The sequence below is a fragment of the Schistocerca gregaria genome, chromosome 8 (assembly GCF_023897955.1).
Source record: "Schistocerca gregaria isolate iqSchGreg1 chromosome 8, iqSchGreg1.2, whole genome shotgun sequence".
Classification (NCBI taxonomy): domain Eukaryota; kingdom Metazoa; phylum Arthropoda; class Insecta; order Orthoptera; family Acrididae; genus Schistocerca; species Schistocerca gregaria.
This window is the reverse complement of record NC_064927.1, coordinates 448,530,594-448,545,587: the sequence shown is the minus strand read 5'-3', so window position 1 is coordinate 448,545,587 and position 14,994 is coordinate 448,530,594. Positions and strand designations below refer to the sequence as shown.

The 14,994-nt window shown below is 44.6% G+C and overlaps 1 protein-coding gene across 1 annotated transcript in view; it reads right to left on the bottom strand.

Annotated features, from left to right (window-relative positions):
• LOC126284370 (nuclear pore complex protein Nup88) overlaps positions 1-14,994 on the bottom strand; it is a 479,391-nt gene that overhangs the window by 28,066 nt on the left and 436,331 nt on the right. Inside the window, exons 3-4 of the mRNA XM_049983242.1 lie at positions 11,556-11,681; positions 8,048-8,180 (exon numbers count right to left, since the gene is read on the bottom strand). Coding sequence (XP_049839199.1) covers positions 8,048-8,180; positions 11,556-11,681 — 259 coding nt within the window. The remainder of the gene's footprint in view (positions 1-8,047; positions 8,181-11,555; positions 11,682-14,994) is intronic.

The window sequence follows — 14,994 nt, the reverse complement described above, 5'->3', positions numbered from 1 at the left end:
CGTCTCCAGCGATGAGAGTCGCTTCTGCCTTGGTGCCAATGATGGTCGTATGCGTGTTTGGCGCCGTGCAGGTGAGCGCCACAATCAGGACTGCATACGACCGAGGCACACCGGGCCAACACCCGGCATCATGGTGTGGGGAGCCATCTCCTACACTGGCCGTACACCTCTGCTGATCGTCGAGGGGACACTGAATAGTGCACGGTACATCCAAACCGTCATCGAACCCATCGTTCTACCATTCCTAGACCGGCAAGGGAACTTGCTGTTCCAACAGGACAATGCACGTCCGCATGTATCCCGTGCCACCCAACGTGCTCTAGAAGGTGTAAGTCAACTACTCTGGCCAGCAAGATTTCCGGATCTGTGCCCTACGTATGATTCAGAGGGGATTACATTAGGAAATGAGACACGGTAGTAAATCGTTTTTGCTATTTGGGAAGCTAAATAACTGATGTTGTTCGAAGTAGGGAGGATATAAAATGTAGACTGGTAATGGCAAGAAAACCGTTTCTGAAGAAGAGAAATTTGTTAACGTCGAGCATAGATTTAAGCGTCAGGAAGTCCTTTTTGAAACATGGTGCTACAGAAGAATGGTGAATATGAGATAGGTAGATCACATACCAATTAATGAGGAGGTACTGAACAGAAATGTGGTACAACCTGGCTAAAAGAAGGGACGCTTTCTGAGGCACCAAGGGATCACCAAGTTAGTACTGGAGGGAAGCATGGTCGTAAAAATCGTAGAGGGAAACCAAGAGATACATACAGTAACCAAATTGAGAGGAATGTACGTTGCAGTAGTTACTAGGAGATGAAGATGCTTGCACAGGATAGTTTAGCATGGGGAGCTGCATCAAACCAGTCTTTGGACTGAAGAGCACAACAACGACAACAACATCCTGAAGAGCCTATCAGAGCGACTAACATCATACACTGTAAGGGCGCGAGAAAACTGACCGCTCTTGTAATTCTAATTCTCTGGTAAACGGGACGCTCACTAAGAGACATAAAAGAACGCTCGACGTTTCTGTAACGACTGTCGGAAAGTACTGCCTCGTGCAGCGAGCGCTAGGCGAGAAAACAGGCGGCGAGGAAACGCAGATAGGGAAATCCGTGTGGCAGTGGGCGTCTATAAACAGGGTGCTTTTATTTTTTCTATCTGGCGCACCTATCGGCGCCTGCTGGCGTACCTACGCCGCGACCCTTTGCCTGCCTGCGTTCCGGTCCCTCGCAAAGGGTCAAGGAGGCCGCGGCAGAGCGCCCGCGGGCCCTGCTGTTTAATTCATCAATCCGTCTCTGACGGCCAGAAAAACACGCCCGCGGCGGCCGCAGCAGCCACGCTAAAACGCCCCTTCGATTGGAGCGCTGGCAGAGACTCCCGTCAGACAACCGGCGGCAACTCCCCCTCCCTATCCCTCCTGTGCGCAACAGCAGCGAAAAAAAAAGAGTAGGGGAAAAAAAAAAAGACGAGCGCGGAACGTGCTGCCGATCACTGCTGCAGCAAACGCTCATCATTAGCACTCGTGAATGGGCGTAAAAGAAAGAAAAACAACGGAGGGGCCAGAATAAAGACAGACTAGGCAGGTGGGTAACCGAGCCTGGTCGGTTAGGGAGACAGAGAGGAATTAACTGAGGTGCTTTGGTGCTTGCAAATTGTGGCTCCCCCTCCTCTCTCTCTCTCTCTCTCTCTCTCTCTCTCTCTCTCTCTCTCACCACAGCGAGCACGATTTCCCACACCACGTCCGTTGCTGTCGCCCTCCGTCCAGTCAGCACCACTTCTGACGCATTCGTAATTTGAATAAACAAAGCGGCGTCACAATTGACAGCGAAGCGATTCGTTTGTTGTTCGGCCGGCATTCGATACTCTTTCCGCAGTCGGTCAAAGCCGGCTGGAATCTTCGAATTACGAGGGGACAGCTGTATAAATGGCCAGTCGATGCTCAACGCTGGTGCCGCCGTAAGCAATGAGGCGCTTCCGTGGTTGACTTTATACTCTTTCCGCTTCTAATCTATGTAACACAGTGTCCATTCAGACAATTAACAATATCAGACCCAGCTGCTTTTGCTTTTAAGCGCAGATGATTAATACGATGGGAGATAAAAGAGTAATGCCCCATGCGTCATAAAAAATTAATAATCGACGTGTAACAGCGGAATTAGTACAGATCATAACCTGAACTACCCTCTACACAGCACTACATCTACATACATACTCCGAGAGCCACTGTATTGTGCGTGTTGGAGGGAACCCTGCACCAATCGTTTCTTTCCTGTTCCACTCACCGATACAGCGAGGGAAAGAGACTGTCAATATCCCTCCGCATAAGCTCTAATTTCGTGTATCTTATCTTCGTAGTTCTCAAGTGAAATGTACGAGGGTCAGTCAAAAAGTAATGCCTCCTATTTTTTTTCTACGTTTAATTGTCAGGAAATTTAAATGCAGTTACATAGGTTGAAAACCACAACATTGAGGATCATTTTGTCATTTTTCAATGTAATCTCCGCCCATCTCTACAGTTTTGGTCCATCTTTGAACAAGGGCTTGTATCCCAGCACGGTAAAAATCACAGCTCTGCTTCCTAAGCCATTGACGCACGGATGTTTTGACGGCCTCCTCATCTTCAAAATGAATCCCACGATGAGCTTCTTTTAGTGGCCCGAACAGATGGAAGTCTGATGGTGCCAGGTCAGGGCTGTATGGGGGATGAGGCAAAACTTCCCATCCAATTTTGACAATCTCGTCAGAGGTGTGACGACTGGTGTGTGGTCTTGCATTGTCATGCAAAAGAAGAACATCTGCCATTGATTTTGTTGGGCGAACTCGCTGAAGACGTGCTTTAAGTTTTTTGAGGGTTGTGACGTATTGAACAGAATTTATTGTGCATCCCTGCTCCAAAAAATCAACCAGAATCACACCCTCTGTATCCCAGAAAACTGTTGCCATAACTTTCCCTGCCGATCGCACAGTTTTGAATTTTTTCTTCCTCGGCGAGCTTGTGTGACGCCACTCCATTGACTGCCTCTTTGATTCGGGTTCAAAAAAATGCACCCATGTTTCGTCCCCGGTCACAATTTTTTTCAGAAACTCATCTCCCTCCAAACGGAAGCGCTGCAAGTGTTGGGAGGCTATTGTTTTCCTTGCCTCTTTATTCTGATCGGTTAACATTCTTGGAACCCACCGTGCACAAACTTTTGAGTACCCCAATTGTTTAATAATCGTGATCACACTGCCTTTACTAAGAGAAATAATGCGACACACTTCATCTGCAGCCACCCGACGGTCACCACGAATGATGTCATCAACTTGCTGAATGTTGTGTGGAGTCACTGCACTCACCGGCCTGCCGCTCCGCTTTTCGTCAGTCAACGGTGTTTGCCCTTCAGCTTCCTTACAACGACGAACCCATCGGCTAACAGTGCTGACATCCACTGTCACAACACCATACACCTTCTTCAGTCTTTCATGAATGCGTATGGGCGTTTCACCTTCTGCATTCAAGAATTCAATCACACAACGCTGTCTCAAACGAACATCGATGTCGGCCATCTTACAAACTTCTGCTGTGCTGCCACCTGTTGACACAGAAAGTTACTACTGCAGTGGATTGCAGAAGAAGGTTTGAGGAATGGCGCCAAATTCAAATTTTTCACTTAACTTAATTTTTTTAAGTAGAAAAAAAAATGGGAGGCATTACTTTTTGACCGACCCTCGTATGTTGGCGGCAGTAGGATCGTTCTTGCAGCCAGCTTCAAATGGCGGTCCCCCAAATTTTCTCAATAGTGTCCTTCGAAAAGAATGTCGCCTTCCTTCCAGACATTCCCATTTGAGATCCCGAAGCATCTCCGTAATACTTGCGTGTTGTTCGAACTCACAGGTAAGGAGTCTAGTAGCCCGCTTATATATTGCTTCAATGTCTTCCCTTTAATCTGACGTGATGCGGATCGCAAACTGTCGCGAACAGGTGACACTAGCTTCCTACACAATGTGACCTAAAGTATCCGGACACCTGGCTGAAAATGACTTACAAGTTCGTGGCGCCCTCCATCTGTAACGCTTGAATTCAAAATGGTGTTGGCCCACCATTAGCCTTCATGACAGCTTCCACTCTCGCAGGCATACGTTCTGTCAGGTGCTGGACGGTTTCTTGGGGAATGGCAGCCCATTCTTCACGGAGTGCTGCACTGAGGAGAGGTATCCGTGTCAGTGAGGCCTGGCACGAGGTAGGCGTTCCTAAACATCCCAAAGGTGTTCTATAGGATTCAGGTCAGGACTCTGTGCAGGCCAGTCCACTACAGGGATGTTATTGTCGAGTAACTATTCCGCCACAGGCCGTCCATTATGAACAGGTGCCCGATCGTGTTGGAAGACGAAATCGCCATCCCCGAATTGCTCGTAATAGCGAGAAGCAAAAAGGTGCTTAAAACATCAGTATAGGCCTGTGCTGTGATAGTGCCACGCAAGACAACATGGGTTGCAACCCCACTCCATGAAAAACACAACCACACCATAACATCACCGCCTCCGAATTTTACTGTTGGCGCTACACATGCTGGCAGATGACGTCCATCGGGCATTCGCCATACTTGACACACCTGCCATCAGATCGCTATATTGTACACCGTGATTCGTCACTCCACACGTTTTTCCACTGTTCAGTCGTCCAATTTTTACGCTCCTTACACCAAGCAAGGCGTCGTTTGGCAATTAACGGCGTGATGTGTGGCTTATGAGCAGCCGCTCGACCATAAAATCAAACTTTTCTCACCTCCAGCCTAGTTTTCATAGTATTTGCGATGGATCCTGATGCTGTTTGAAATTCCTGCGTGATGGCCTGGATAGATGTCTGCTTATTACACATTACGACCCTTTTCAACTGTCGGCGGTCTCTGTCAGTTAACAGACGAGGTCGACCTGTACGCTTTTGACCCGTACATGTCCCCTCACGTCTCCAATTCACTATCCTATCGCAAACAGTAGACCTAGGGATGTTTAGGAGTGTGGAAATCTCGCGTACAGACGTATGACACAAGTGACACCCAATCACCTGACCACGCTCGAAGTCCGTGAGTTCCGCGGAGCGTCCCATTCTGCTCTCTCACGATGTCTAATGACTACTGAGATCGCTGATGTCGTGCAACTGGCAGCACAACGCACATAATATGAAAAACATATGTTTTTGGGGGTGTCCGGATACTTTTGAACACATAGTGTATTGCGATCTGCTTTACAGATGTACCACACTTTCGTAAAATTCTCCAAGTACACAGAAATAGACCATTCGCCCCCCGTATCACAATCCTCGCGTGCTCTTTCCATTTCATATCGCTTAGCAATGTTAGGCACAGATATTTAAATGACCTGACTTGTGTCAAGCAGAACACTACTAATGCTATATCCCACCGTTACGAGTTTGTTTTTCCTACTCATCCTCATTATCTTACATTTTTGTACATTAAGAGCCACATGCATGCATTATACCAACTAGAAATTTTGTGTGTCATCTTGTATCGTCCAACTATTTCTTATGGAGCTGGTCGTCTTCTAGTAAAAAAAAATGTGGATGCAAAGTTGGCTTTACTACTAACATTAACTTGTAGATAAATCTTATTCACAATCTCAAGTCCACAGTTGCTCTTAAACGCAGTTCGGGAATTTATAAAATCACTTGCGATACGTGTCCTGTTTATTATATAGGACAAACTGGAAGATCTTTCTATGTCAGGTATAAGATACATTTATTCGAAAAAAGAGGCATTAATGTACATAATACCATCTTTGCTGATCAGCTGTCACAAACCGAAAAGTGTTGAAGAAATTCATTTTACATAGGGAAAAGAAATGTTACATTCTAGATGTGCTCGAAGAGCTGTAGATTTTTAAGCATATTTCGAAGAACGAAGGCCTCATCCTCAACGAACAGTTACAATTAGCTAATAAAATTTTTTTCGGTGGCTTTAATCCACTACTCGTGAATTTTTGATTCCTGTATTTTTTTTATGTCTTCTTGCCTATAGTTCCGACAAATCTTTTTTTCAAATCTCATATAGGTGTGTACTACTAAAGTTTCCTTCATGCAGATGTTTTTGGACCGTGCAGCTGTTCGCAAACATTGTTCAATGCTTTGTACTTTATGTAATGGGCATTTCATTAAAGCCTAATAAGTGGCTCTCAACTGTACTTCATTTGTATTTTCAAAAATACGTTACGCTCTCACCCTTTGAATTTTGCTTTTATAATTAACAACTGTTTAATTCGAATATTTGTAATGTCTCAAGTGGGCACACGTCACTCTCCGCGAACGATAAACAGCGCAACTTCGTGGCAGCAATGTTAAGCCACGGGCCGCTCAGTCTGAGGTTCCTTGCAGAATGTACGTACCAAAGGCTGGTACGTTTTTAATTTTTGACTTGAGTATGTCTGCTCTAAACTTAGACTATTGCCTTCTCGCAAAATAACTTTACGTAAGTAACCTTTCTATGTTAGAATATTTTTTCATCTTGGTTAATGTCCTGTCAAATTCATTTTTCTATGCATTACTTTATAAGACTTTTTAAATTTTCATTCTGATGAAGACATCCTTAGAGGTGTCGAAACCTAGGTAGTAAACGTATTGAACAATTATTTGCAACCGGTTGACGGTGTTATTTCTCCATTGAAACTTATACACGGTTGCTGAAAGACAGAAATGTTCAAAACTGTAAACTTTCAGTATAGCATACAGCCCTACTGTTTCATACACGTCTGTGCAGATCAGCAATACATACTTATACTAACTCGTAGTAAGTGAAAGTACAGCCTAGTCACATACTTCACTAAAGCATAATTACATACATTTCTCTTACACGCAATCTCACATCAACAAGGTTAGTACAGCAGACAAATCTTCATGGGTTATAGACAGTTTAATAGTTGTTGTTGTTGTTCTGGTCCTCAGTCCTGAGACTGGTTTGATGCAGCTCTCCATGCTACTCTATCCTGTGCAAGCTTCTTCATCTCCCAGAACCTACTGCAGCCTACGTCCTTCTGAATCTGTTTAGTGTATTCATCTCTTGGCCCCCCTCTACGATTTTTACCCTCCACGCTGCCATCCAGTACTAAATTGGCGATCCCTTGATGCCTCAGAACATTCCCTACCGACCGATCCCTTCTTCTGGTCAAGTTGTGCCACAAACTCCTATTCTCCCCAGTTCTATTCAATACCTCCTCATTAGTTATGTTATCTACCCATCTAGTCTTTAGCATTCTTCTGTAGCACCACATTTCGAAAGCTTCTATTCTCTTCTTGTCTGAACTATTTAGCGTCGATGTTTCACTTCCATACATGGCTACACTCCATACAAATACTTTCATGAAAGACTTCCTGACACTTAAACGTATACTCTATGTTAACAAATTTCTCTTCTTCAGAAACGCTTTCTTTGCCATTGCCCGTCTACATTTTATATCCTCTCTACTTCGACCATCATCAGTTATTTTGCTCCCCAAAAAGCAAAACTCCTTTACTACTTTAAGTGTCTAATTTCCTAATCTAATTCCCTCAGAATCACCCGACTTAATTCGACTTCATTCTATTATCCTCGTTTTGCTTTTGTTGATGTTCATCTTATATCCTCCTTTCAAGGCACTGTCCATTCCATCCAACTGCTCTTCCAAGTCCTTTGCTGTCTCTGACAGATTTACAATGTCATCGGCGAACCTCGAAGTTTTTATTTCTTCTCCATGGATTTTAATACCTACTCCGAACTTTTCTTTTGTTTCCTTTACTGATTGCTCGATATACAGATGAATTAATTTAATCGTTATAGACCGTTATGAAAAACAACACACACAACATACACATGTTCATGGGTTATACACAGTTTAATCGTCATAGGCTGTTATGAAAAACAACAAACGTTATCCATTATAGTTCCAATGTCACGTCCACCTGACGTGAGATACGCTGCTACCTTGAGTTCACGAGCTTTTAACGCCATGCGAAGTGACGCACCGAACTATGGAAGACAATTTATGTTTGGCAGAAGCGTTGCTACTGAGGCTTACCTCGGGCGGGGTAAACGTGAAGTCGACGGCGGTGTCTCCCAGGGCGGCGAGGAACGGCAGCGAAGAGGCGGGCATCCGGCCCACCACCCACACGTTGTGCAGCGCCGGCTCTCCTTCCAGCGTGTCGTAGACCCTAAAACCACGTGCGAGCAAAATCTGTGATTCAACGGCTGTCCGCCGACAAGGTAATACGCATGGAGGTAAGAATAAGGGGAGATGGTGCTACGTATCCCCAGCCGCACTACGTTTTGAAGTCATGGGGGCGTGTGTGTATTAAAGTCGCTAATTGCACCATATACGCATTTAACATCATCAAATTGTTTGTTTCGAAGTTTTTGTGTAACATAAAATTTTGTAAAGGCGAAATTCCGCGTTTCTTCTGATTTAAAATAGTTTTTAATGTAATATTACGAATAACTAGAAGTAAACGATACAATCTTGTTAATTCAGTAATAAACGTGTATCACAAACTCGGGTTGTTTGTTTACTTATTCTTACGATCATCTGATACAATCATCTGATTAGACGAAGCAATGCCAGATTTACGAAAAGTGACGACGTCTTCTCCGATTTTTGTGACATACAAACCAAAACTTTTCAGTTGTTTGAGTTCAGAATGATGTATTGGAACACTGTTACACTGCCTTAGCTAACAGACATGTCATGTAAGTGCTGCTGCCACAGTTGATTTGTTAGTTACTAAAAAAAAAAAAAAAGTGCCCTAGTATCAGACTAGAGCTGCTGCATACCACTTAAGAGAAGAAATGAGGGTATGTGTTGAAGTGTGTATGAACTGTATGGCAAAGAGTTTTGTTTTCTTCCTCAGGGTCAATGTTATCCAAACTGAAAGTACCTTTTTTGTGTATAACAAACACCTAATTTATATTTCTTGGGATTCTCCGCAGTTCTATTCCACTTTACAACAGAATGAAGTTGTGCACAATGTGCCAGGTTTGTTGGCTAAACATTAACTCACATTTATTTTATCAGACTTATTTATCTGCTGCTTCATTGTTTAAATAATTAACAACAAAGACACATCATTTGGTTGCCTCTTCAGATATGTGTGGTGGTCAGAACCGCAACCAGTCTGTTACACATTAGTAAATAGCTACTACAATAGTTGTAAAATCACACTTAGCGAAACAACTTACACATGAAATGTTATTCCCTCCGATTTCGCATCACAATCAGAACGATTCGTACACCCGAGCAGCACACAAGTCACCATAATAGCGCAAAATCCTTCCAAAAGCGAGCGACAAGCCTATGCACACAAGCTACCCTCGGCTTCAAATAGCTTCGCAGCTGTGACGTCACGGCGTCTCCCTCTATTCTTACCTCCATGGTAATACGTTCCACTCCTCTGAGGCAATCTAATGCACTGACTAGCCGTCCTCTAGCCAAGCTCTCCTGCTAGCGGGTAAAGGTTTTGATCTTCTCACCTGCTAGCTCACGCTGTGCTTTCACAAGGCCCAGTCACATTGTCATCACCTACCCAATGCCTAAATAAAACCACCTTTAGCGTCCCGGACGTGCAGGAAGAGAGTCAGTGATGTTCTGGAAGGTACCTACAGGGGTTTGGAGCCACGCCAACAGCAGCGCAGTGGCCAGCTGCGATAGGTTTTTCGGATGCGGGTCCACGGCGCGAATGGCCAGATCGAGGTGGTCTCTCAGATTCTCGATTGGATTTATATCCGGTAAGGTTGCCGGCCAGGGGTAAACTCATCCTGGTGCTCTTGGAACCACGCATGTACACTGCGAGCTGAGCATGCAGAAGCGGACATAGTCCTCACGGATAGATGTGTACTTGTGTTGATCCTCTATGCCAACAGAAAGACGAGATCACCCAGGGAATGCCACGAAAACATTCCCATACCAGAACGCTCCGACGATTGTTGCGATCGCTACGGGCGTCGTAGCGGAGGGCTCAGATGGTTCAAACGGATCTGAGCACTATGGGACTTAACATCTGAGGTCATCAGTCCTCTAGAACTTAGAACTACTTAAACCTAACTAACCTAAGGACATCACACACATCCATGCCCGAGGCAGGATTCGAACCTGCGACCGTAGCAGTCGCGCGGTTCCAGACTGAAGCGCTTAGAACCGGACGGTGAGGGCGGCAACAGGAGTAATTTTCTAGAGTCTTCACTTCATACTGCTGCTTAAAATTTTGTAAGTGGGCTTCTGCGGGTTAACTGGCATCAATCTTCAAGCGTTTGCCGATCTAGGTTCTCCAGTATCTCTGCGACGCTCTCGCGTGTGTCAAACGAATCTGAGACTATTCGTTTCGTCCTCCTTTGTATACGTCCAATGTGTCCTGTAATGAGTGAAGTGCTTTCCGGAAGTCCGGAAATACTGCGACCACCTGACTGGCTTCATCAATGGCTTTCAGAATATCATGTGAGAAAAGCGCGACTTGGGTTTCACGTATCGATGTTTTACAAATCGATGCTAGAGAGGGAGGGAGGAGGGATGGAGGAAGGGGGGGGAGGGAGGGAGGAAGGAAGGGAGGGAGGGAGAGAGGGAGGAAGGGAGGGAGAGCGCGTTATGAGGTGTGTGAAAAAAGTAATCAGACTGGTTTTTTACCTACCGAACTTTCCATTTTCCTAACAACAATACTGTCCCCTTCAAAGCAGTTCGCATCCGCAGCTATACATCGGCGGAGTCGTTGTTCTTAGTTTTGGTAGCAGAGCTATTTGTCTTAAATGATAGGGCCTATAACATGCCAGTCACATTCTTTTTAAGGTTCTTCAGAGTTCCAAAATGACGTCCTTTTAAGCCCTTTTTCAATTTCGGGAAAACAAAAGAGTCACAAGGACTCAGATCAGGTGAACAGGGAGGCTGTGGAAAAAGAGGAATGCCTTTTGAAGTCAAAAGTTCTGTGCTGGAAGTGGCTGTGTGACAAGGGGGGGGGGGGGGGGTGTATCATGATGCAGAATCCACACGTCTGCAATTTCCCGTCTCACTCGATTCACCCTTTTCCTGAGCCTTTCAAGGGCATCTGAGTAAACCACTTGGTTGACAGTTTGTCTTGGACGAACAAATTAGGTCTGATCTCACAAAAGCACAGACACGTTTTCGTCGGTTTTTGAAGCTGAAGGTCTCCCTGAGCGAAGTTCATCTTCACCGTGTTCTCGGCCTTCGAAAAATGATTTCTGCCGGCGAAAAACTTGTGCTCTTGATAAGGAATGTTCCCCATAGGGTTGTTTCAACTTTTCTAAGGTGTCATGCTAGTGGACTCCCCAAGTTTAACACAAACTTGATGGGATACCGTTGCTCTAAATTCCGCTGTTCCATTTTCCTAACACACAACAAAAACACATCTTCACTGAGGGTTCTCTGAAAAGTCACGTGATGGCTGTACGCAGCTGAAACTCGGACCGAGCACGTGGAAGCCACGATCACACCGGTCTACACTGACAGAATAACACAGCAGTGTCGGCCTGATTACTTTTGTCACGCACCTCGTCCGAGACGGCTGGGCTAGCGGCGGGCGCCTTACCGGATGGTGTTGTTGGAGGCGAGCACGACGAGCAGCGAGTCCGCGTCGGAGCCGGGGTGCCACTGCGCTGCGCGCACCTCCACGTGCTGGTTGCACAGCCAGTGGCGCTGGTCCACGCCGCGGCACCTGAAACACGTCACACGGCTGGTCAGCCGATCCAAGGCGCGCTGGGCAGGCCGCGGGACACCCTCACAAAATAGTGGAACACCTTATGTCAAACTACTAAGTACAGTGACACGAAAACTACGAATCTTGACAATGGCAAGGAACTCTACAAAATCGAGTTCAGTTTCTTGTCGACGTGGATGGGCTTCAGGCAGCCTCCTGCTGCTGCTGCTGCTGGCAACGATACGGTTCCTGAGTCCACAGTCAGAACCGGCAAGGCACACGAACTCGAGTGAGCCACGACAAAATGGGAAAGACCCCTCCCCTTCGCCGCCTCCCCAATAACAGCAAAATAACAAAGTAAATATTTTCTACCAAAAGATTTGTAGAGATTAACATGTAACAACAGTTTTGCAGAAACTAAATACAGCGAAGAAAAGAAAACTACCGAATGTCTTGCATAAGGCGCAAATCCTTATCAAGTAACACACGCACGTTACCAGAACGTGCAGGTTACCTGAACGTAGCCGAAAATGACTGAAGGGAACAGTATTTCCCACCATTTACAACTATCGCAAGGCCATAGTCAACAGACCTATATTCACAGACGTACTGCAGAGCGACATTAAGAAACTGGTGAATGAAAGTTTCGATTTTATATTGTGTACTTTGAGGTTCGCCGATGACATTGTAATTCTGTCAGAAACAGCAAAGGACTTGGAAGAGCAGTTGAACGGTATGGACAGTGTCTTGAAAGGAGGGTATAAGATGAATAGCAACAAAAGCAAAACAAAGATAATGGAATGTAGTCGAATTAAGTCGGGTGATGCTGAGGGAATTAGATTAGGAAGTGAGACACTGAAAGTAGTAAAGGAGTTTCGCTATCTGGGGAGCAAAATAACTGATGATGGTCGAAGTAGAGAGGATATAAAATGTAGACTGGCAATGGCAAGGAAGGCGTTTCAGAAGAAGAGAAATTTGTTAACATCGAGTATAGATTTAAGTGTCAGGAAGTCTTTTATGAAAGTATTTGTATGGAGTGTGGCCATGTATGGAAGTGAAACATGGACGCTAAATAGTTTAGACAAGAAGAGAATAGAAGCTTTCGAAATGTGGTGCTACAGAAGAATGCTGAAGATTAGATGGGTACATCACATAACTAATGAGGAGGTGTTGAATACAATTGGTGAGAAGTGAAGCTTGTGGCACAACTTGACTAGAAGAAGGGATCGGTTGCTAGGACATGTTCTGAGGCATCAAGGGATCACCAATTTAGTACTGGAGGGCGGCGTGGAGGGTAAAAATCGTAGAGGGAGAACAAGAGATGAATACGCTAAGCAGATTCAGAAGGATGTAGGCTCCAGTAGGTACTGGGAGAAGAAGCAGCTTGCACAGGATAGAGTAGCATGGAGAGCTGCATCAAACCAGTCTCAGCACTGAACACCACAACAGTTGTGTACGTTCTGATGATGTCAAACTCCTGAGAGATTGTTGTTATTGTAGTTCTTAAATCAGTTCTATGACACTTCTCAAATGTACAGACGAATGCTTTTGAAATGCTGTAGGCCGTTTCTCTGAAATTCAAGTTCTTGGCAGTAATGCGATATACTAACAAGGGGAGGACACGACGCTGGATCACAAATTTACTTCATACTTTGGACACCTTTAGTAGGCAATTAAAACAACATAATGTGGAAGTAGTAGAGCGTACTCCACTGGCGATTCCGAAAAAATTGCAACAGAAGTTTTACGCGTCTATTATGTAAATCATGTACCGCTGAAAAGGTGCAGACCGTAAGAATTCCTCGTGGTCACGTGGTTAGCGTTCGCGCATGAGTCATGGACAAAGCGACGATTTCAATCCTGGTAGCACTTATATTTTTGATCACTAGTCTCGTTACTAGAAAGACATTTCAGAGGTATTATAATGAAACAAAACCCACCAACATTTTCATGAAGTTGTAGTGAATTTCAAATGTTACTTGACTATTTACTATTTGTAATTACATTTTCAAAGACGAAGGACAGGTCTGGAAAGCCGAAGTGCAAACTCGATATATAATTATGCGAACGACGTTATTACAATCAGTAATATAGTACGTCACAAAGTGCCAGACTAAAAGAGTGATGTAGAATTACTTGTGCTCTCTACATCATCCGTTCGAAGAGGTTTTTTGTCATACAGACATGGAAAACATAAATTGAAATTTCATGCAAATATACGTGTCTTTTTCATTATATAGCTTTTCAACTGTCATATAAATTAAATAACGAGACCAGTGATGGAAAAATATAGATTAAAAAATAGGTGTTTGCGGATTCGAACCATTACAACGTCAACGAACGTCTTCCCACGCGCAAACGCTAACCACATAACCACAAGGGATTCTTACCGCCTGCATATTTGCACGGTTACATGATTTACATAATAGACAAGTAAAACTTCTCTTGCGATTCTCTGGGAATTGTCGGAGTAGTGCACATAACTACTTTCACATAATGTTGTTTTACTGGCCTATTAAACGTGCGCAAAGTTTTAAGTAAATCCGTGATCCCAACGTCGTGGCCTCCACTTGTAAGCACTGATGTCGACGTATTATTATTATTATTATTATTATTATTATTATTACTATCATACGCATGTGAGGCCAGTAAAAATTGGGGGTGGGGGGAGCGGGTGGGCGAAACTTTTAACTATCCGATTGTCTCCCGTACTACCGTAGGGCTCGACGAGCATTCGGAGCAGAAGATGGGGGCACTCACCGGACCGGAGTACAGCTAGTTAGCGGGCCCGATTAACTGCCGAGTAAATCGGAGCTTCTGACTAGAGTGCTGCCCAGTCACCCTTCCGCCTCCACGCAGCTGCGTCTAAATATCAGTAACCTATTTAACCACTGGCTTAAAATTATAGAGATCACGTCGTTTCAAGGAGAGTGGGATGATATTTGCAAACACTTGACCGCAGAAAACGTTATGTTGTGTATCTTGCGCACAATTAACAAGCCTCGTTGTGTATTTAACAAGAGGTACCTAACTGTTACTACCAAAATCTACTTACAAATGCTTAACGAGTGTCTCTGTGAGTTAAGGCAAACGGAATACATTAATATGATCAAAACATCATGTTAAGACAGGTGCAGTAAAGTAGTGGGATACCGTTTGTTGGCTGGGCGGTTCCCAGCGATACTTCAGTCGTCGAAAAGCAAGAAAGTTTTCTTCACTTGAGCTCACTGGAAACTTTCCTTGGCGAATGTAACTGTAGCGTCTTAATGTAACTGTTTTCAGTGTAACTGACTGAGATAAGTAATTGTTGAGCGAACTGTCTTGTCTGTTT